Here is a 22,690-nt window from a genome sequence, read left to right as displayed (position 1 = left end):
GGCCTAGGTGTTAGGGCAAAAATGGTAAGCTAGGGATCCCTGGGTGGCGCAGCAGTTTGGCTCCTGCCTTTGGCCCAGGGAGCGATCCTGGAGACCCGGGATCGAATCCCACGTCGGGCTCCCGGTGCATGGAGCCTGCTTCTCCCTCTGCCTGTGTCTCTGCCTCTCTCTCTCTTTCTGTGACTATCATAAATAAATAAAAATTAAAAAAAAATGGTAAGCTAAATAAATAGATGCCTTTTGGAGGTGAGAGACAATCAAATCAAATCAAACAAGCATGCAAATATAAATGCTGCAGAGGAAATGGAATAGTATAACAACTATAGTTTGCCATCTGCACTACGGTTAGACCCAAGGGCAGAAACTGAAAGCTGACTTAAGCAATGGGGCTGACCTGACTTCGGGCAACACAAATCTAGCACATTGTGTATGATCATGTGCATTCTGGTTTTATGCCCCAAGATTCAAAAACAGATTATTTTTAAGATTTCGATTTTGGGATTAGACTCAGGAACTACAGAATGTCTTCTCTAAGAATTTGTTATCTGTGTATAAAATAAAGATGTAGGAACTGTAGGTTTAGAGGAAGGTTTTTCTGTTTAGGAGATGAAAGCTAGATCTTCATATCCAGGAGTTCACCAATGCTGAAAGGCTAAGAATTTCAACTAAGGTCTGATTTTATAAAGCACTTCCTTTTAGGAACCTACTTTTAAATGGGAGAATGAAACAGTGGAGAATAGGTTTCCTTAGTCAGAATTAAGGATAATCAAGGATAGGGGATCCCTGGGTGGTGCAGCAGTTTAGTGCCTGCCTTTGGCCCAGGGAGCGATCTTGGAGACCCGGGATCGAATCCCACACTGGGCTCCCAGTGCATGGAGCCTGCTTCTCTCTCTGCCCGCCCCCCCTCTCTGTGACTATCATAAATAAATAAATTAAAAAAATTAAAAAAAAAAAAAGGATAATCAAGGATAGTATAAGAGTTAAGAGGGATCCCTGGGTGGCGCAGCGGTTTAGCGCCTGCCTTTGGCCCAGGGCGCGATCCTGGAGACCCGGGATCGAATGCCACGTCAGGCTCCCGGTGCATGGAGCCTGCTTCTCCCTCTGCCTGTGTCTCTGCCTCTCTCTCTCTCTGTGACTATCATAAATAAATAAAAATTAAAAAAAAAAGAGTTAAGAATGGACAATGCTTATGAAGGTTATCTTTAAGCTAGAGGCAAAAGTGGAACGAGGCTGGACATTCAAGTTCTATTATTCCAGGGTAAAATGTTTTCATTGCCTTTGGAACCAGGTTTCACCTAAGGAGCCCTAGATTGGGGTCAGGGGGTCCTGCTGTTTCTCTCTTACTGTATGGTATTGGACATGTAAACTCGACAAAACTGTAAATTAGGAATAATTGATAGTATCTAGGTCACAAGATTGTTACAAGGATTAAATAGATCAGTGCTGGAAAGGTGTTTAGCCCAGTGTTGGGGAAAAAAAGTTACCTATTATGTTGTCTTTTCGATACATAAGCAAAGGGTCTCATTCAAATTCCTCACAACTAATAGGGATTGAACATAAAACTAGTTCATGGGGAAATAAATGGGAAAAGAATAGTGGACTGGGGGTGTCTGGGTGCCTCAGTGAGTTGAGTGTCTGACTCTTGATTTCAAACTCAGGTCATGATTCAGGGTCATGAGATCGAGCCCTGAGTTGGATTCTGTACTCATGGAGAGTCTGCTTGAGATTCTCTCTTTCTCCCCCACCCCATTCATGTGCACACACCATACTCTCTCTAAAATAAGTAGATAAAATCTTCAAAAAAAAAAAAAAAAAAGAATAATGGTCTGATTCCCTAATCTGATTTATCTGAACTTCATAGTAGTCAGAGAACAAAAGGAAAAGAAACAGTCAAGGGTTAAAAAGGGGGTGCTTGGGTGACTCAGTCAAGTATCTTGCCTTCAGCTCAGGTCATGATCTAAGGGTCCTGGGACAGAGCCCCACATAGGGCTCTAGTGGGGCACCTGGTTCTCCCTTTCTCCCTGCTCATGCTCTCTCTCTAATAAGTGAATAAAATCTTTTAAAAAAAATGGATTAAAAAAGAAACCCCTAAATACTGCTGATGGTATAGTGGGGCACATTTTCTATCAAATATGCTCAGATAGGCAAAAGTGTTTCCAATATTCTTAAATCATACACTATCTACCTACTATCACAAGTAATCTCTCTCATTCCAGGCTTAAAAAAAAAAAATCTTTTCAAGTGAGACGTACATGTGGAGATTATTTCTAAATGGTAACACACAATATATATGTATCATCATAATTTAGGTCTTTACTATCACCATTAATCAACATATTCATTTTTGTCTCCTTGTTTGTATCATTTCTTCCCCTCTACCAATCCGAATTATTGCCTTCAAGGGTCATCTCAAGATTTACTTTTTTTAATAATTCAAATGATCTTTCATTTTACTGAATTAAAATACTGTTTATGTAGTCTTCTGTACTCTTCATATTTGTTTATATAATGTTATTATTAACTGTTCTCCAGTTATTCCTTTATGTACACCTTGTCTAGACTATATTCCTTAGAGCTGGGGAGAGAGCTTTCAATTTGTCTTGTATTTTATATAGACCTCAGCTTGGTGCTAACTTTTTGTATGAATCACACCAATATGGATTCAAAGTGCCAAAATCCAGCTTGAAGCCCTTTTTAGAGGATACAAACTATATTCCTTAAGCTCTTGTCAATGTGTCCCATTAATTATCAAATTTCTTTTAAAATTGAGCGAGCCTAAAATCTTTCCCCCAAAAGAACCATCCTGCTTCTTATAGTCAATGAGGTATTAAGAGAAATCACTCAATTATCAGAGGGCCTTAAATTTACTCATCTGCAAAAAATATGTCTGTATAATGCATTTGTGCATTACATAATGTGTCTTTGTCAGTCCTTATGAATCATTCTAAACTTTCCTGAACTAATGATGTGCTCATTATTGAAGTTTTAACAAATTACTGCGGAGAATATAGTCAGTCAAACAAACCTGCTACTACCTGATAGAACTAGTCATAAAAAACAAAACAAAACAAAAAAAAACCCAGGCAGCCCCTGTGGCCCAGCAGTTTAGCACCACCTTCAGCCCGGGGTGTGACCCTGGAGATCTGGGATCGAGTCCCGCGTTGGGCTCCCTGCATGGCGCCTGCTTCTCCCTCTGCCTGTCTCTCTCTTTCTCTCTCTCTATCATGAATAAATAAATAAAATATTTAAAATAAAACCCAATATTTATGAAAGCCTTTTAAGTGTCAGGCTCTGGGTATATGCTATATTAGGAACATGTAAGTGTAAGATAGTCTCTACTTTCAAGAAAACTACCTTCTCATGGGAAAGGCAAGGCCTAAACATAGGAAAAGTTAAATAATAGGTCATCTATATAAGAAACATCACTTGGTCAGCACAAGATTAGCTGCCATTTGAGGACTGACAATGTCATGAATATAGAGGAAAAAGAAATGACAGTGGGCAAGAATTGCCTGGTAGGTTTCAGGGGGTGGAAGCAGCTGAACGAAGCCTCGAAGGAGAGTTTAGATTTGGATAAGTAGAGATAGGAATGGAAGGACAGGTATGAGGCAGGGAGGGTGACAAAGGCCAGAGGCCAGAGGTAAAAAACTACAGCATAAGGATGGGTTGGAGGAGACAGTCCAAAAAGTCTCAAAGTAGAATCAAGCGAGACTGTGAAGCATTGTGTAACAAATCAAGGTAAGGAAATGGAATTTTTTCAAGTCAGTGGTTCTTAATCTTTATCCATTACACACATGACAAATGATGGTTTACTATTTGCGATTCATTCTCTGACTTCTCTAACCAGATTTTGGAGGTGTCCTCAATACTTCATGAAGAAGTCTTGCAATAGTCTGTCTCACCATGACTATTAATGAAGTAACCAAAAACGTCACTCACTGTGGACCCAGCACAGATAGGTTATGTGCAATTTCTAGAATATTATAGTGTGTTCACTATTACTCAGTCATTTATGAAACACTCTAAGCACTGCATTGGAAAAGAACTACTTAAGGCAGAGGAGATGGTGAGCTTGGAATAGATATTGAAGGTATTATTTTAGGAAGAATGATTTAGAAGGATGGACTAATAAAAGAGAACAAAATTAGAGAAACTCCTTTAGCCTACAAGTATGATGAGGGAGTGACAAGAAGTCAGGTGGTTAAGACTGTGGAAAAGAAGCTACAGATATAAGACACCAAACTGGAAACTGCTTGAACTTGGTCAGTGAACCAATACAGGGCTATGAGGTAGAAAGAGTTAAAGGTAATCCTAAGAATGTAGGATACAGACCGAGTAGATGGGAAAATAATAGTAGCAATCGAAGGTATAGGCAAATTATAATGAGGAGGGCCCCTGGAAGGCTCAATCTGTTAAGTGTCTGCCTTTGGGCTCAGGTCATGATCCCAGGGTCCTGGGATCCAGTCTCTGCTGCTGCTCCCTCTCCGTCTCCCTCACCTTTCTCGTATTCTCTCTCATGTGCACTCTCTAATCAAAAAATACGATCTTAAAAAAAAAAAAAGAAAAATTATAATAGGGAATAAATTTAGGTTTCAAACTGAGGGAAAGACTAGAAATCACAAGAGGTCATTTAAGGGGAAGGGTCAAACTGTGTTTGTAGGACTGGATTTGAGGATAGATAAGGGCAAAGACATAGATCTAAGTATAAGAAGCACAGAGATGATAGCTGGAAATCTTTAGGGAGGAAGTATAAAAAGAGAAGAAATAAGGGCATGGGACTAAATCTTAAAATTTAAGTTTCTCTAATAATCTTGACCAACAGTTACTGATTGTAGCAAAAAAACAGGAAACAACTAATTGTCTAAACAACAACAGACTGGTTAATAAATTGTTCTAATTCCACAGAGAATGCTGGGAAGGTTATTAAATACTTATATGAGAAGATCGCCAAGATTCACTATGAAAAAAAGGGATACAGTTCTAATATGCTTCCTTTTAAGGGAAAAAAAAGTGTATGTGTGTGGGAGAACAAATATATTTTTTCTTGCACATGCACAAAGAAAGTCTAGAGGAATATATTATATAACTAATAATAGTGGCTATCTGGAGAAGTGGGGGGGAACCTGAGCAAATGGGAGGAATAAGAAGACTTTACACTAGTTTCTTTTATATATATATATATATATATATGATAAAGATTTTATTTATTTGAGAGAGAGAGAATAGGCAGGGGGAGCAACAGGCAGAGGGAGAAACGGCTCCTTCTTGAGCAGGGAGCCCGATGCTGGGTTCGATTCCAGCACCCGGGGATCATGACCTGAGCTGAAGGAAGACTCTTAATAAACTGAGCCACTTAGGCAGCGCTATATTTTCTTATTTCTTATTTTTAAGCCATGAGGTTATTACTTGTTCAAAATAATAATTTTTAAAACTCCTAACAGAAATCTATTTAAAAGATCTTCATGTAAAAAGTATTATCATTGAACAGAGTAAAATAGTGAACCTGCATCACTGTCACTGCTCCGTAAGTCACAGCTGTCCAATAGATAGAGCCAACCATTATTCCTGCTGCAGCAAATGGACAAGCTTTTGAGATCAGTCTATCTGCAAGATCCAAGACGTAAACAACTGGACCTATAATAAAAAAAAAAGAAAGTAATGTTTCAACACAAGACAGATTTTTAAAAAATGACTTATCCAATATTTTCCATTGATCTAAAATATTTTTATGAAGCTGGATGTTCTGATGCTTTAGAGATAACTATTATAAATGTGATAGGAATCTAGATTTGAATAAATTTAGAATTTCTCAGTTGTCTGAATAGCTAAGTTTTGCTTCCTAAATTCTAGGAAATATTACCTCTTCAAATTTTTATCTTTAACAGTAAACCTAAGATTAAAGCCTCAAACACAACGGCTTCTTATGAAGAAAATAGTTCTCACTTCTTTTATTCACACTGGCTACTACAGAATGAAATGGCCATTTCACCTTGCTCTTCCCAAACAGTTCCTGCTCACAATTAGATTCTCTAGTATCTGGTAAAAATATCACTTATTTTGACTTCACTCATTACTTCCTTGGTGTAGTATGTGAAGGTAACCAAGGCTATTTTCTTGAAGTTATACAAAGTCAATCTTACTTTGATTTTCAAAATGCAATAGATAGTTGAGTATTATTGTCTAACAAACTTTTTTCTTTTTTAAGTTTGTATGTAAATTTAAGTTAGTTAACATATAGTGTACTATTAGTTTCAGGAGTAGAATTTAGTGGTTCATCACTTACAAATAATACTCATTTAACAAACTTCTTTTAAGGATCACAATGCTAGTTGTTATGGCATTACAACAGATGTGTGTGTCAATTATACTATTATTATGTGCTTACTGTGAAATCTGGCTATTAACTTTTTCTGAAGTTACTTAGAATAGCTATATTTGGTAGTATTCTAATTACTTAAGTCCAATAATTTAGCTTTAGAATTTTTCAGAATAGTGGAAGGGTCTCAGGCCTGAATTAGAGCAAGGCCTTAAGACCTGAGTATCTTAAGTTTGATCACAGAAATGTGAAAACTTGATTTATTAATCCTCATATTTGTTAAATACTCTCTGCATACAAATTATTACTTGAGACATTTTCTTAGAAATGATTAAGAATTATTACCTACCTCTTGGTTTACAATCTATAGGAGGATGCTGTACACAAAACTATTTTTATTGTACGAAGAAATTAACATAGTAATATGATAAAATAATTAAAATATTTAAGAACAAGCATCCATTTATGGAGCCTCTGATCACTGGAGCCAGTAATATCACTAGTCACTGTATAAAGAAAGACCACACTGTGAAGTAGAAAGAACATTAGGAAGGACGTCAAAGGACCTATGATTTCAATTTAGCATATTTACTATGTCCTCTAATAATAGCACTTTTTGAAAAAAAAATAATAGCACTTCTTGAGTGTCTACATGATACCAGATGCTGTGCTACAGGCATTATATGCATCATTATTCAATCTCATAATGCAGGGTTTAATCTTTAAAATATACAAATTTGCTAGGTTACGTTTAAAACTCCTTCAGAGAGTACAATAGTCATTTTAGTTAATCACCAAAGATCCCTCAAATGCTGGTACTAAAAGTTAAAGACCATAGGTATATATGAAACCTCCACACTTCAACTTTCATATTCTCTACTGATAATTCTTTAATCAGAAAATTAAAGCCACAAGAGAACAAGTCCAGACTCTCCATGGCACATGTACCCACCTACCAACATCACATCTATCTGAGGTCAATCTCTCTACTGACATGCCAGATCCATTCACTTGTCAACTCAAAGCTACAGCTACAGCAACTGTCTCCCATATCATTTCCTCTCTACCGCTTACTGGATTACTTCCATCAGACATGTCATTATTTCTTCTATCTTAAAAAAAAAAACACAAACTAAATTCTTCTTTTGATCCTTCTTACCCCATTTCTCATCTTAGCTCTCTTTACAACAAAATTCCTCAAAAAACTTACCTGTTTTCACTCTCCTTCAATTCTCTCCACCAAAACTGCTCATAATGATCACTAACAACCTAAGATTAAATTCAGTGGTATATCTCAACCTTAATCCTATTTGGCCTAGTAGCAACATCTGACACAGATGTTCCCTTCTTCCCAATATATGGTTATTATATTTCTAGGACATTACTATCTCTTTGTTTTCTACACCAGTCATTAACTTTACAGTCTTATGTGGTTCCTCTCCACCTCAGTGAGAGCCACTCTGCCAACTTCTACAACATGAAACTCCCTATTTAATTACTCTGCACTATTTCTCTCTATTTCTCTTTTTCCCAAAGCACTTATCACCTAACATACTCTAATTTACTAATTATGTTTCTACCTACAAGAATATGGGTTAGGAAAACTATGGGCCATGGGCCAAATCCAGCTGGCTGCTTACATTTGTAAATAAAGTTTTGTATGGAACATGGCCACATGCAAAGCCTAAAATATTTAATCCCTGGTTTTTAACAGAAAATCTGCTGACTTTTGAACTAGAACAAAAGCTCCAAAGGGAAAAATAATTTTTTTTCAGTTATTGATGAATCTCAAGTTCTTATGACTCTCAAATATTTGCTAGATTCTCTACTGAGGTATTTATTTAAAACTATGACATGAAAATCTCTAATCTTTCCTTTTCATTATTCTGTACCAAGCCCAAGTTAACTATAGGACTATTTTCTACCCAGTCAGAATCACAACTGGTAAGGAAAGAAGGTATTTTACATGCTTCCAATGTACCTTCTTCCCCTCTTATTTCTACAGGGTACTTGGAATTATCTACCCGTGGAGTGAAGCGATACAATTCCTAAAAAAACTCATTGATCATTTGGAAGAAAACATAATTCCTAAAAAAAGTAATCCATCACTACCACTTTTATCTCTCATGAACATGGGCAATCTAGAGATGTCTGAATTGACTCTCTTTTAAAAATCTCATAAAGTTCTATTATAACGAGTTCAATTTTCAGTTTTCTTCCCAAATCAATGGGTGTGAATTCTTTTTGTACAAGCGAAAATAAAAAATCTGCACACTTCTGGAAATTTTCTACTCATTCTTCGGGTCATATACAAAAGATGTGCTAGATTAAATGAAGGCACTGGATGGATTTTATAGTCCCTATTTCTAGTTTTTCTGAAATAATTTTGTCTAGGATTCTGTCTTTATTTTTGCCTAAACCTCTACAGGCTTTTCTGGATAGACTAGTCCAAGAATAATTTAACATTTTGAAGAAAAGATAAATGTTTAGTAGTAAACATACTATGAGAATAATAAACTGCCACCCAGGGGAGATGTTTCTTAGAGCTAAAGATTATCTAGGCAAGCTATTCAGTGAATAAAAACAATCACTGAATTTCTCTGAATGGCAGTCCCTAAATCATACTCTTCCTGTTAGGAAGCTTACCACGTGCTACTATTCCATGCCTTGGGGTCAAAAGAAAAATAGCAAGCTAACAGATTCTTCTTATGTTAGATTACAGCACAAAGAGTTATGGGAAGCAAGTAAAGACAAGACTAGCCCTTTAAAACTAATTCCGATGGGAAGGAAGAACTATGAGTAAGTGAATATCACACCAAGTTAAATACCTAAGGTCATAAAAAGGCTTCAATATTTTAAAAAGGCATTATTGAATTTTTAATGTCTCAGTGGGCTTCACCACTTATGTTTTCAATGTACTGTATTTACGCAATGGATAGGAATTGAAGAAGCTCTGTATAAACGTAAGTTTTGAAAACTCAATAATTTAAGGGCAAGAAGGAAGCTTACAGTTAAAAGAAAGTCTATTGTGAATTCTTTTGTACAACAAAGAAGCTTTTGTAAAGAAAATAACTACACCCTAATACTCTGGGTAAATTCAAATTTTCACATTTCAGATGTGAATGACATCAAACAGTAAGCTGAAAACTATTGGGGAAACTCTTAAGTCCATGTCTACTGAAAAAGAAGTAATCAGTTTTATCTGGCAGACACTGTGAAAGTAGATTTGTTGCAGCTGCGATTTAAATTCAAATTTATGTATGCATGGTGTTAAAGGCACATCTTAGAAGAGATTAATGACTGAAGGGCAGGTAATATTTAGGGCTCAACATCTATGGGCACTACTTACAGTAACAACCAATATTCCTATGACCTCTCTCTGGGACAGAAAAGCATCTTTTAAAAAATAAACTTCTCATCAGTTCTTAAGAAATAATTTATGTTCCTAGACTGCTGAAGTTTGATACAGAACAGAATTTAATGAGCAAAAAGAAAAATAGTGCTTTATAAGATAAGCTTGTAGAAGTTCCTGAGAAGATAACAGCCCCAGTCAGGTTTTCTGTTAAGTGGCCAATGGTTTACAGAAGAGTTTTAATAAGCAAAACAAACTGTTTGCAAAAGCTATTTAAGTTTCCAGGTTTTTTGGTCTGCTTCTTGCTCTGCATTGAGCTAATTTTGATCTAGACCCAATCTTAATGTCAACTTGCTAGGTCACAATGTCAACCGCATGTTCAGGTTCAGAACCATCCAGAATTACAGATTCTGGATGCCACCAAGTGTCTAACAATACAATTCTAAACTTCTCTCTTTACTCCAAGTCTTATTTTTGTTGTGTTCTATTTCTGGAATGTCCTGTCCCTACTTTTAAGTCTGTATGAAAACCCGACTTCCCAATGAAAACTAATCTAACCTGATAGAGGTTGACTAATTGCTCTATCCCACCCTGTTTAAGTCCCATGAGGCTTCCTTTAATACTATCCCATAAAATGCACTTACCCCTTTGCTTGTGCATAATGTTAGTACTTTATGTTCTTGTTCAATGTTTGTTCAGTTGTCTCAATATCCTTATGTCTGTCCATGTCAGCATCATCTTAGATTGAAAACTCCCAGGGGGCAGGGACCAAGTCTGTTTAACTCGTTTTGTACAGTGCCTAGGATAGAACCATGTACAGATAGGTGCTTTAAAAAATGCTTTTGATGATTGCCATCACTCTCAGGGATATAGGCCACAGCTATCTTAGCACATGGTACTTGGCCAGTACATTGGGGTACTTTGGCCTGTTCACAGGACTTTATAATAGAGTGGCATAGGACCTAGCTGCAGCACTCTGTAGCAAGTATTTGACTCAATCCATTGTTTTAAAAAAAGGACCTTTAACAGGAGCGCCTGGCTGGCTCATTCAGTTGAATGTGCGACTCCTGATCTCAGAGTTGTTGTGAGCCTCACATTAGGTGTAGAGATCATAAAAAAAAAAAAAAAAAAAAAAAAAAGTATATGGTCCCAAGTCAACAAATACGGATTTTATTGAAGACATGAAGTAATATCACAACAACCAACTCAAAAGTTAAAAGTGTGTGGAAATCCTGATAGGACAGTAAAGAGTTTTTAACTCTTTCTCTAGCATTCATCATTACTTTAAACACTAGACTTCAGAGGCCAGGTTGCAGAGCCTCAAACAAGCTTATGTAAATGTCATCTTTGATTGCTCTGCTTATAGGTTGAGGTTTTACCAATTTTATGTAAGAACAAATATCCTGCAACTCAGGCTATAAATTACTTTGCTTAATAATAAGTTTGACATTAAATTATAAACAGAGAAGAAAGGATGTATTGTTGGGCATTTTTTAGATAACTGACCCAAAGCCCTTAAAACAAAACAAAAACTCCTGAGTAAAAGATGAGTCAAAAAAGCAGATGAGTACCATTCCTCCATGTGTAAATATAGCATGTTACCATGAACAGTAACCAAAGATCATCAAAGTAATTCTTTATTTCATAGCTTGTGCCAAAGGAAACCTTAAATTTACCTCGTAAGAATAGAATTATCTGTGGGCTAAAGGTCAACTACTAAGTACCTATTAAGCACCTACTGTACACATAGCAGTTTACATTAAAATACATATAAATAAAATTTAACACACCAGCCTCTGCCTCCAAGGAGCCTCTAATCTATTTAAGGACAAGTAAATATACATTAAACAATTTAGAAACTTTTTTTTAAGAGGTAAGTACAGGCTTTTTTTTTTTTTTTTAAGACATGTATTTATTTGAGAGAGAAGAAGAAAGGGCAGAAGGAGAGGGAGAGAAGCTTAAGCAGACTCCACGATGAACCCCTTGTGGAGCTCAATCCCACAATCCTGAGATCACGACTTAAGCTGAAACCAAGAGTCGGCCACTTAACCAATTGCTCCACCCAGGCACTCCAACAACTGAAAAATTTTCAGGTAAATTTAGCGTAAGTACAGTGGTATGGTACAAACTTAAGAGATCCATGTTAATGAAACTTTAAGTAAAGACTATAGGGGGATAAGGATACGAAGAGTTTTTTAAACTGATGGCTCTATGAATATACTAATTAACAGAAGTGAATCCTGACCTAGACTTGAAGTCTATGATCTGAAAAGGGTACCCCCTTCTAAAAGACCTTCTAACTGAGGCAAAAGACTCAACAGGTTTACATGTTTGTTTTAGATTTTATTTATTTATTCATGAGAGACACACAGAGAGAGGCAGAGACATAGGTAGAGGGAGAACAGGCTCCCTGAAGGGGCCTGATGCGGGATGTGATCCTGGAACTCCCAGAATTCCAGGATCACGACCTGAGCCAAAGGCAGATGCTCAACTGCTGAGCCACCCAAGCATCCCGACAGGTTTACATGTTTTTTAAAAAGCTAGTCTACCAGTAAAATTAGCATTAATTGACAGAAAACTTGACTAGATCTTTGACACAATAGGTAGGAAGGAAGTTCCTGGTGAGAGTTATGCTAAAATGAAAATAATATTTTAGGAAAACTAATCTTAGAACATTGTTTAAAGTCATAATAAACTAGAATTAAATCCACAAGATTTTGTATCCAAACCAAGTACAAAGAGAGAAAAAGTATTAATCTGGAGAAATTTAATGTAAGAGAACTGAATTAGAAAACCTCATTTTCTACTAGACGTTTTATAGTTTCAGGTTTTCTAGTGAAGCCTTTAATCCATTTCAAATTAATTTTTAAGTGGTATAAGATAGGGGTCCAATTTCATTCTTTTGCATGTGAATATCCTGTTTCTCCAACACCATTTATTAAAAAAACTACTCTTTCCCCATTGAGTATTCTTGGCTCCTTTGTCAAATATTAGTTGACCATATATGCATGGGTCACTTCTGGGCTCTCAATTCTGTTTCATTGGCTTATGTGTCTTTCTATGCCAGTACCGTATTGTTGTGATTACCACAGCTTCATTATAAATTCTGAAATCAGGAAATGTGATGCTTCCAACTTTGTTCTTTCTCAAGACTGCTTTAGGCATTTGGGGTCTTTTGTGGTTCTATACAAATTTTATTAATATATTTTTTAAAGATTTTATTTATCCATTCGTGAGAGACACAGAGAGCGAGAGAGAGAGGCAGAGACACAGGCAGAGGGAGAAGCAGGCTCCATGCAGGGAGCCCGACGCGGGTCTCGATCCTGGGACTCCAGGACTGCGTCCTGGGCCAAAGGCAGGCGCTAAACCGCCGAGCCACCCAGGGATCCCCCCTGATTTGGATGACTTTTATTTCTTTTTCTTCCCTAATTGCTCTGGCTAAGACTTCCAGTAGTATGTTGAATAGGAGTGGTAAGAATGAGTACCCTCGTCTTGTTCTTGTTCTTAGTGGGATAGCTTTCAGCCTTTCAATGTTGAGTATGATGTTAGCTGCGGGTTTGTCACATACAACCTTTATGATTATTGGGGCATGTTCCTTCCATATAAAATGAGAGTTTTTATCATGAAAGGATGTTGAATTCTGTCAAATGCTTTTTTCTCCATCTATTGAGATAATCATATGATTTTTGTCTTTCATTCTATTAATGTGGCATATCACACTGCTTGATTTGCAGATGTGGAACCATCCCGGGGATAAATCCCACTGGGTCATGGTGTATAAGCCCTTTAATGTACTGTTGAATTGGATTTGCTACTATTTTGTTAGGAATTTTTGCATCTATATTCATCAGGATATTGGTTTGTGGTTTTCTTTTCTTGTAGTGCCTTTATATGGATTTGATAGGATAATGCTGGCTTCATAAAATATTTGGGAATTTTCTTCCTTTTCAATTTTTTGGAAGAGTTTAAGAAGGACTGGCATTGATTCTTCCTTAAATGTTTAGAAGAATTCACCAGTGAAACCATTTGGTCCTGGGTTATTCTTTATTGGGAGGTTTATATCTCCTTGCTGTTTGTTCATTTTTTTCTATTTCTTCATAATTTGGTCTGGGTAGGTAGTATATTTCTGGGAATTTATCATTTACTTCTAGGTTATCCAGTTTGTTCACTACAATTGTTCACAGAAGTCTCTTATGATCCTTTGTATTTTTGAGATGTCAGTTGTAATGTTTCTTCTTTGAAAGACAACTATGTATTATATGCCTCATGATGTAGTAAGAAGTACACAGAACTATGAAATATCCCTGAAAAAAAAATCATATATAACTTCAATGATGAGATCTAACCAACACGATAAGAAATGCAGGGAACAGAGCAACATATTACCCTAGTGTTCTTAGGGTGTCAATAATAACAAAAGCCATAATATGGGAAATTCTATGATGACAAAAGACCCTTTCATCTAATGAAAAAATTATAAGGGGAAAAGCTAAAATACCGGAGTTTAAAAGTCATACTAGGTTTTAGGTCATACGAAGTTGGAAAGCTGACTCTCAGACCCTCAGAAGGTTTGTATGAACCGTCAATGAAAGGGTAAACCAGAAAAAAAAATCCACATGACAACAAAGTGAGCAATAAAAAAAAAAAGTCTTATCTTCAAGAAGAAAAGTATGAAGAAAAGCAGTTTCCTTAAAGAATTTGTAACTATAGTCAACTGGCATGCTGATTTCAGGTTAGAAATCCATCAGTGCTAAGGGAGAAATCCCAAATGCAAATTCTTTCTAGAGTTCCTTCACCTTCAGGATATCCACAGTTTACAAATATCAACACGAATGTGAACTGTACTCTCCACATTCAAGAGAAATAAAGCACCATGAACAAGAACCTAAAGAAAAACAACAGATTTAGGCTACCAATGACTTTAGATGATGGAATTATCAACCTAATCATAAAAATGATGTAATAAAATACAAGATAGGGACACCTGGGTGGCGTAGCGGTTGGGCATCTGCCTTAGGCTCAGGGCGTGATCCTGGGGTCCTGGGATTGAGTCCCAGGTCAGGCTTCCTGCATGGAGCCTGCTTCTCCATCTGCCTATGTCTCTGCCTCTCTCTCATGAGTAAATAAATAAAATCTTTTAAAAAATAAATAAATTTAAAAAATACAAGATAACTTATAAATGAACAAAATACAAGAGACTATAAACCATCAGCAGGCGCACATTTTAAAAAAAAACAAAAAAACAAGAACTTACAGAAAATAAAACAAAATTCCTTGCAGATTAGACATTGCTTGAAGAGGAAATCTGAGAACCAGGTAACAGTTAAGAAGAAATTATAATGCTGTGGCACAAAGACCAAAGATGAAAATCCATAAAAGTTAAGAGACATGAAAGAAAATGAAAATGTCTAACATAACTCTAATCAGAGTTCTAGGATGAGGGAGAAGCAATATTTGAAGAGATAAAAGCTAAAACTTTTCAAGGACAGCCATTTAAATAGGGGGGAAAAGCATAACACTTAAAAATTAATACAGGAGGATATATAGTATCAACAAAAAACACTTCAACCTAGGAGATAGCCAAGAAAAGGGGAGTAGAGAAATTGGACAATAAAATACACAAAATTTGACAGTAAAAACCCAACTATATCAGTATCACAATAAATTTGTAAAATAACTCTGAAGAACTGAAAAAAAAAGGATAAGAAAAGATAAACAGGCAAATACAACATCATCAAAGAAAGCTGATATAAAGGAGGAAAAGAGTAACTGTACAGTGGAGAAATCTGACAAACACTACCTTAGCCAGATGATCATGGTCAGTATCACCAGTGATAAGTAATGTTGACAATATTTGTCTTTGACGTGATGTGCTGAAAATGGCACTTCACCTCTGTGGTCTTGCTCCCTAAAACTCATAGCCCAACAGATAATAGGAAAAACATCAAAAAATCCCAGTTGGGGGACATTTTACAAAACATTTGACCATCACTCCTCAAAACTGTCGAGGTCATCAAAAACTAGAAGAAACTAGATGTGGGAAATAGGAGAACTCTCTGTAGTATTTTTGTAATTTTTCTATAAATCAGAAATTGTCCTAAAACAAAAAGTTGATTTAGAAGAAGATTGTGTAGCTATATGATTATATCTATACCATATTATCATATCTGTATTATATACAAGACAAAAAAAGCATTATTGTGGATCAAAAAATACTTAATGATAAAGTACTGAACTCACCAGGATATTTTATTTCTAAACCCGAGGAGTAGGTCAGCAAGTGAAGTTTTTTTAGTCTTTATTCCTACATATCATATATCATATATGGTTATGATATATTCTTTTTCAACAAATATTTTATAATAACAGAAAAAAAATACCTGAGTGAACATTCTGCTGAGCTTTGATCAATGTTAAGGCAGTAGATATAATTAGTTCTGTATATTGATAGCAGCATGCTGGCAAAGGCAATGGAAAAGCAGGTACGCCAATACACTGTTGGGAAGATTAAATAGGTATAATCTCTACAAATGCCAATGTGATGATATCTAGTAATGTTATAAACGTACATACTCTTTGACCCAGCAGTTCTACTCTAGTCATTTATCTTAGATATATTTGCACATGTGCATGAAATTATTTTACATAGTTGTTTTTTTTTTTTAATTTTTTTTTTATTTATTTATGATAGGCACACAGTGAGAGAGAGAGAGGCAGAGACACAGGCAGAGGGAGAAACAGGCTCCATGCACCGGGAACCCGACATGGGATTCGATCCCGGGTCTCCAGGATCGCGCCCTGGGCCAAAGGCAGGCGCCAAACCGCTGCACCACCCAGGGATCCCCTACATAGTTGTTTATGACAGCACTGTTTGTAGTAGTGAAAGATTAGAAACAGCAACAAAAAAAAAGAAAGACTAGAAACAGCCTATATGTCTACTAACAAAACTGGTTATATAAATAACCATACATCTTTGTAATGGAGTATTATGTAATTATAAAAGAAAAAAAAGCTTTTTATACACTAATATAAAATGGTATCTACCATATTTTGCTGAGAAAAGAAAAATAAGTATAGAACATAATCTATAGTATACTTGTCTAGAAGACTCCGACATATAATCTAATCATGCTCAATACTGTTTGCGTTTCCAGGTTTACTTCTCTGTCTCCACTTTGCTTTGTGCATGATTTGCCAAACAAATTGGACCTTCCATGCAACCTTGCTCTCTAGCTTTTGAGGTGTTCAAACAGTAAGTGATATGGCTAAAGAATCAGAGTGGTAAAAGTGTGAAGGTCACCCCCCCAACAGATCCCTCACTACAGACAGCATTTCTTTCTCTAAAACCATAGATCCTGTTAAGCAGCCTCTCTTTCTTCTGCTAAAGCTCTTGTCAAGTTCTGTTAATAGCTCCCTTCCTTTGCACTTTCAGTCCTACGAGTGGAAATTATTTCATAGTTGCTAATCCCTAGGTATTTTCCTGTCCCTTGTTTATTCCTTTAATTCTACCCTAATATTTATAGCTTTTCAGGGTGTGGAGGATAGAGAGGAAGGGAAAAAAGAGTGGGGGGAGAAAAAGAGAAACACTCTAGAATGAAAACATTCAGACTTCTAACAATGGTTGCCTCCGAGTATGAAAGTTACTTGCCTTTATAGCTGGCGGATATGGTAAAAAGATTTTCATTGAACACCCTGTTGTATTCAACATCTTTTGAAATTGGTTCATGTGAATGTATTATCTAGAGGGAAAATATATAAAGTAAACTCAAACATTTAAGAGACAAATGAAAATACTAAGAAATACTGTAGTTGGGGCATCTTTTCTTTCACACATTTGTTACTCCTTGCCATGTCCAGCAGGGCAAATATGGACACAGAGAAAAAAGGAGAAAAGACCATTTATTGGTGCAAGTGGCTAGCAACATTTTGCTTCCTGGTCCTGTTTCTCCCTCAATTCTAATAGCATCAAATCACTGAAAATCTTTATTTACACATCATACACATAATTTATTAATAGTTATCTCAAATAAATTCAAATTCACTCCATCCCTATTAGTCTTACGATACCTGAAACCATTTCTTATCTCTATGTGGCCCAGCAGCTGATTCACTGAGTGACAGTAACAAAAAATTCAGCAGTTGGTAGAACATGCGACTTTTAATCTCAGAGTTGTGAGTTTAAGCCTCACGTCAGATGTGGAGCCTACTTAAAAAAAAAAAAAAAGTAATCTAAGAATATACCAATAATCTACAAAGACAAAACAGCAGAAGTGGCTATGTTAAAATCAGTTAAAATCAATTTTAAGACAAAAATTATTAGAGATAAAGAAGGATGTCTTATAATGGTAAAAAGGACAATCCATCTGTAAGATGTAACATTAGGAACATATATGCACCTAACAAGAGAGCTCAAAATAAATAAAGCAAAAACAGAACTGGAGAGACAGACAATTCAACAATAGCTGGAGACTTCAATATCCTACTTTCAATGAAGGATAGGTAAAAGACAACAAAGAAATAGAAAAGATTTGAAAATACTACAAACCAACTAGATATTTATGGACTACTCTTTCTTCTCAAGTGTACATTGAACATTTGTCAGAATAAACCATGTTAGGCCACAAAAGAAGCCTTAACACATTTAAAAGGACAGGACTCAAAGTATGGTTTTGGATCAAAATGGAATAAAATTAGAAATCAAAAGCAGAAGGACATCTGGCAAGCTTATAAGTATGTGAAAATTAAATGACACACTTCTAATTAATCAATGGGTCAAAGAAGAAATCTAAGCAGTGCTCAGAAATGTACAGCTGTGACTACTTTAAAAAAAGAAGAGCAGGAATGAGAAGATAACCTACAGACTGAGAGAAAATATTTGCAAAAGACATAATCTGATAAAAGACTGTCATCCACAATATACTTAAAACTCAACATTAAGAAAACAATCTGATTTTTAAAATGATCAAAAGACTTAACAGACACTTCACCAAAGACATAACATTACAAATGAGCAAATGAAAAGATGCTCTACATATATCATCAGGGAACTGCAAACTGAAACAATGTGTTATCACTAAACATCTATTAGAATGGCTAAAATCCAAACATTGAAAATATCAAATGCTGTTGTCATAGAATGCTGTTGATACAGAATAGGAATTCATCGCTGGTGGAAATACAAAATTTTAGTCACACAGTTTGGCAATTTTTAACAAACTAAACACATACCACATGATCCAGCAATCACACTCCTCAGTATTTACCTAAATAAACTGAAAACCAATGTCCACACAAAAACTGGCACATAGATGTTTGTTGTAGCTTTAATTGCCAAGACTGGGAAACAAGCAAGAAGATGTCCTTTAGTAGGTGAATGGTTAAATAAACTGTATATCCAGACAATGGAATATTATTCAGTGCTAAAAAAGTGATGAACTATTGGAATGCCTGGGTGGCTCAGAGGTGGAGCGTCTGCCTTTGGCTCAGGGCATGATCCCAGGCACAGGGATTGAGTCCCACATCGGGCTCCTTGTGAGGAGCCTGCTTTTCCCTCTGTTTATGTCCCTGCCTCTCTCCCTGAGTTTCTCATGAATAAATAAATAAAATCTTAAAAAAAAAAAAAAAAAAGGAATGAACCATCAAGCCATGAAGGGTCTGAAGAAATTTTATATATGTACATATACTACTAAGTGAAAGCAGCTCCAATCTGAAAATGCTGCATTCTGTATGATTACAAGTATATGGCATTCTGAAAAAGGCAAAAATATGGAGGTAGTACAAAGATCAGTGATTGCCAGAGGTTAGAAAGAAGAGGGGATGAACATGTGGAGCACAGAGGATTTTCACTGGAATAAAAATACTGTGTGTTATACTGTAACAGTGGATATATGTCATTATACATTTGTCTATACCCACAGTATAAACAACCATTGAGTAAATCCTAATGTAAACTGTGGATGATAATGAAGTGCCAATATAGGTTCATTACCTATGACAAGTGTGTATCACTTTAGTGAAGGATATTGATAATAGAGAAGGCTATGCATGTGACCAGGCAGGGAGTATACAGGCTGTCTCTGGGCTTCCTTTCAATTTTGCTGTGAACCTAAAACTGCTCTAAAAAATAGTCTATTAAAAAAAAAAAAAAACTCAAATCAATAACCTAAACTTCTACCTTAAGAAACCAGAAAAGAAAAGCAAACTAAATCCAAACCAAGCAGAAAGAAGGAAATAATAAAGACTAGTATAGGAATAAATGAAATGGAAAATGGAAAAATGGAGAAAAATAATGAAGCCAAAATTTGGGTGTTTAAAAAGCTCAACAAAACTGACAAACCTTTAGCTAGACTGACAAAGAAAAAAGATCCAAATTACTAAAATCATGAATGAATGAGGGGACATTAATACTAACCTTATAGAAATAAAAAGAATTATAAAGGAATACTACAATCATAGGCCAACAAATTATATAATCTAGATGAACAAGTTTGTAGAAAGACACAAATTACTAAAACTGACTCAAGAAGAAACAGAAAATCTGAACATGAACTAGTAATCCAAAAACTTCCTATAAAGAAAAGCCCAGGGCCATATGCCACCAGACATTTCAAGAATTAACAACCAATCATTCCCAAATTCTTCCCAAAAAAATGTTAGTGGAGAGATTACTTCCCAACTCACTCAGTAATACCCCAATACCAAAACCAGTGAAAGAAATCACAAGAAAACCACAGACCAATATCCATTATGACTACAGACAGAAAAATGCTCAGCAAAATACCAGCAAACCAAATCCAGCAACATCTAAAATGCATTAAATACCATGATCAAGTGGAATTTATCCCATAAATACAAAGTTGGTTTAACACATGAAGATCAACGTGATATACCATATTAAAGAACAAAAACCATATAATCATCTCAATAGATTCAGAAAAAGTATTTACCCTTGCATGTAAAAACACTCAACAGATGAAGAATAGAAGGAAACATTATCAACCTGATAAAAGCTATATGAAAAACTCAGAGATAACATATTTAATAGCAAAAGACTGTTTTTTTTCCTAAGATTAAAAATAAGACAAGGATATCTGTCCTAACCACTTCCATTAAAATACTGGTGGTTGCAACCAGAGCACTTGGGCAAGAGAATGAAATAAAAGCATCCAGACTGAGAAAGAGGAAGTAAAACTACATTGGCAGATCACATGATCCTGTGTATAGAAAATGCTTAGCAATCCACTTAAAAAAAATATCAGAACCATTAAATGAGTTCAGCATAGTTTTAGGACATGAGATTATAAAAATCAGTTGTGTCTTATACACTCACAATAAACAATCTGAAAATAAAATTAAGAAAATAATTCCATTTAAAAAAGTGGAAAAAAAAAAGAGTGAAAAACCTGGAAATAAATTTAACAAAGCAAAAGACTTTCACACTGAAAACTACAAAATATCGTTGAAAGAAATGAAAGAGAAAGAATCTAAGGTGAATCAATCCCTGCTACTCTTGGCAATCAAGAACTCTCCGCTTGAGCTATGCTCCTTTGAATTCTGTTTAGCTAAACAAGGTTACTACCTGGACTTAAACTTCATGGAAATGCTTTATTTTTAATAAAAGACAAACTTTTTCCAGCTGGTATTCTCTTCATAGTTTAAAGCAATGCTTCTTAAATTTAACTTATCTGATGATCTCATAAAAATACAGATTTTGATTCAAACAGAGCATGAGTAGGAGGTTCTTCATTCCTAACATCTCTCAGATGATTCCAATGCTGCTGGTCCTCAGAGAACAATGAGCTTTGTAAGTGGTTGCATACATGCACCTGGCCTAACTCACTATCAGAAAGAAAAAAAGCAAACCATAGATGGGTGACAAATAGAGGAATGAAAGTCTGAGGAGTCCACTGAGTCTTCCATAACTGAGCACAGTATATTCCTTAATTAATAATTAATACACACTTGCCACCACACCTCCATTCTGGCCACCATTAAGTATTAGAAAAGACACAGATGTGGCAGCTAGCCAGCTCGACTGAGTCTAAATCCATATGAAACTTAAAAACACTTGCTACACGGAGATCATCCCACAGATTGTTAACCATCACCTCTTCCTCTCTGCATTTTCTCTTTTTTTGTATTCCTTGTCTCTCAGGTGTTGTCTGGAGACCAATGGTAGTCCCTGGTAATCTATTAACAGGTCTACAGACAATTTGATGAAAAAGTAATAAAAATTTTAATAACATTTTCCAAATTTGAAAAATAATGACTTTCTAGAAAATTCTTAGAAGTTCTTAACTGTTATGTTTCCAAGGTCACACATACTCTACAAGGATAGTTAAAAGGGGATTTTACATTGGTTAAACATGTATTTTGCTTACATTGGTTAAACATGTATTTTGTTAATATTATCATGTATTAAATCCCAAATTTAAGAGAGCAAATCAATGCCTTAAATGTTCACATTTAGCTCAGAATATCATAGTGATAAATTATATAGTATAGTATTAGAATGAAAATAGTGTGATCTTAGAATGGGCTGTGACCAATGAATTAGGTAGGATTAGTTTGCACAAGAAAACCTCCTTTTTCCCACTGTACCATAATATATTATTAAACAGGGACTGAAACATCATAGAACAGGGACAAGAAGCCACGGAAGTATTCATATAATTTTCAACCACTCTAGCCTGCAATCAAATTCTGCATGAGCACTGGGTGTTATACTATATGTTGGCAAATCAAACTCCAGTAAAAAAAAAAAAAAAGAAAAAAAAAGTCTGCATTAAGAATTTTGTCACTGGAAACAATGATTAAAAACTGTAGTCGAAGGCACTTCAACTTATTTTAACAAAAACAAGTACAAATGGTAAGTGCAAAATTAATCATGAATATGCTAAAAGAGAAAATCTGCTGGCAAAATTCTATCAGATGACACTATAGTACATCATATGTTTAGTACACAACAAGGAAGAACAATTACTATTATACATGTATGTTCTTAAATATTTTGTTTTATGGCT

The 22,690-nt window shown here is 35.6% G+C and overlaps 1 protein-coding gene across 1 annotated transcript in view; it reads right to left on the bottom strand.

Moving 5' to 3' along the window:
- The window catches only part of MARCHF5 (membrane associated ring-CH-type finger 5), a 49,938-nt gene that overhangs the window by 7,544 nt on the left and 19,704 nt on the right, over positions 1-22,690 (bottom strand). The window contains exon 3 of the mRNA XM_055334405.1: positions 5,504-5,634. Coding sequence (XP_055190380.1) covers positions 5,504-5,634 — 131 coding nt within the window. The remainder of the gene's footprint in view (positions 1-5,503; positions 5,635-22,690) is intronic.

Source organism: Nyctereutes procyonoides, unplaced genomic scaffold (assembly GCF_905146905.1).
Source record: "Nyctereutes procyonoides isolate TBG_1078 unplaced genomic scaffold, NYPRO_anot_genome, whole genome shotgun sequence".
NCBI classification, from domain to species: Eukaryota; Metazoa; Chordata; class Mammalia; order Carnivora; family Canidae; genus Nyctereutes; species Nyctereutes procyonoides.
The sequence above is the reverse complement of the archived record's forward strand: the minus strand, read 5'-3'. Positions and strand labels throughout refer to the sequence as shown.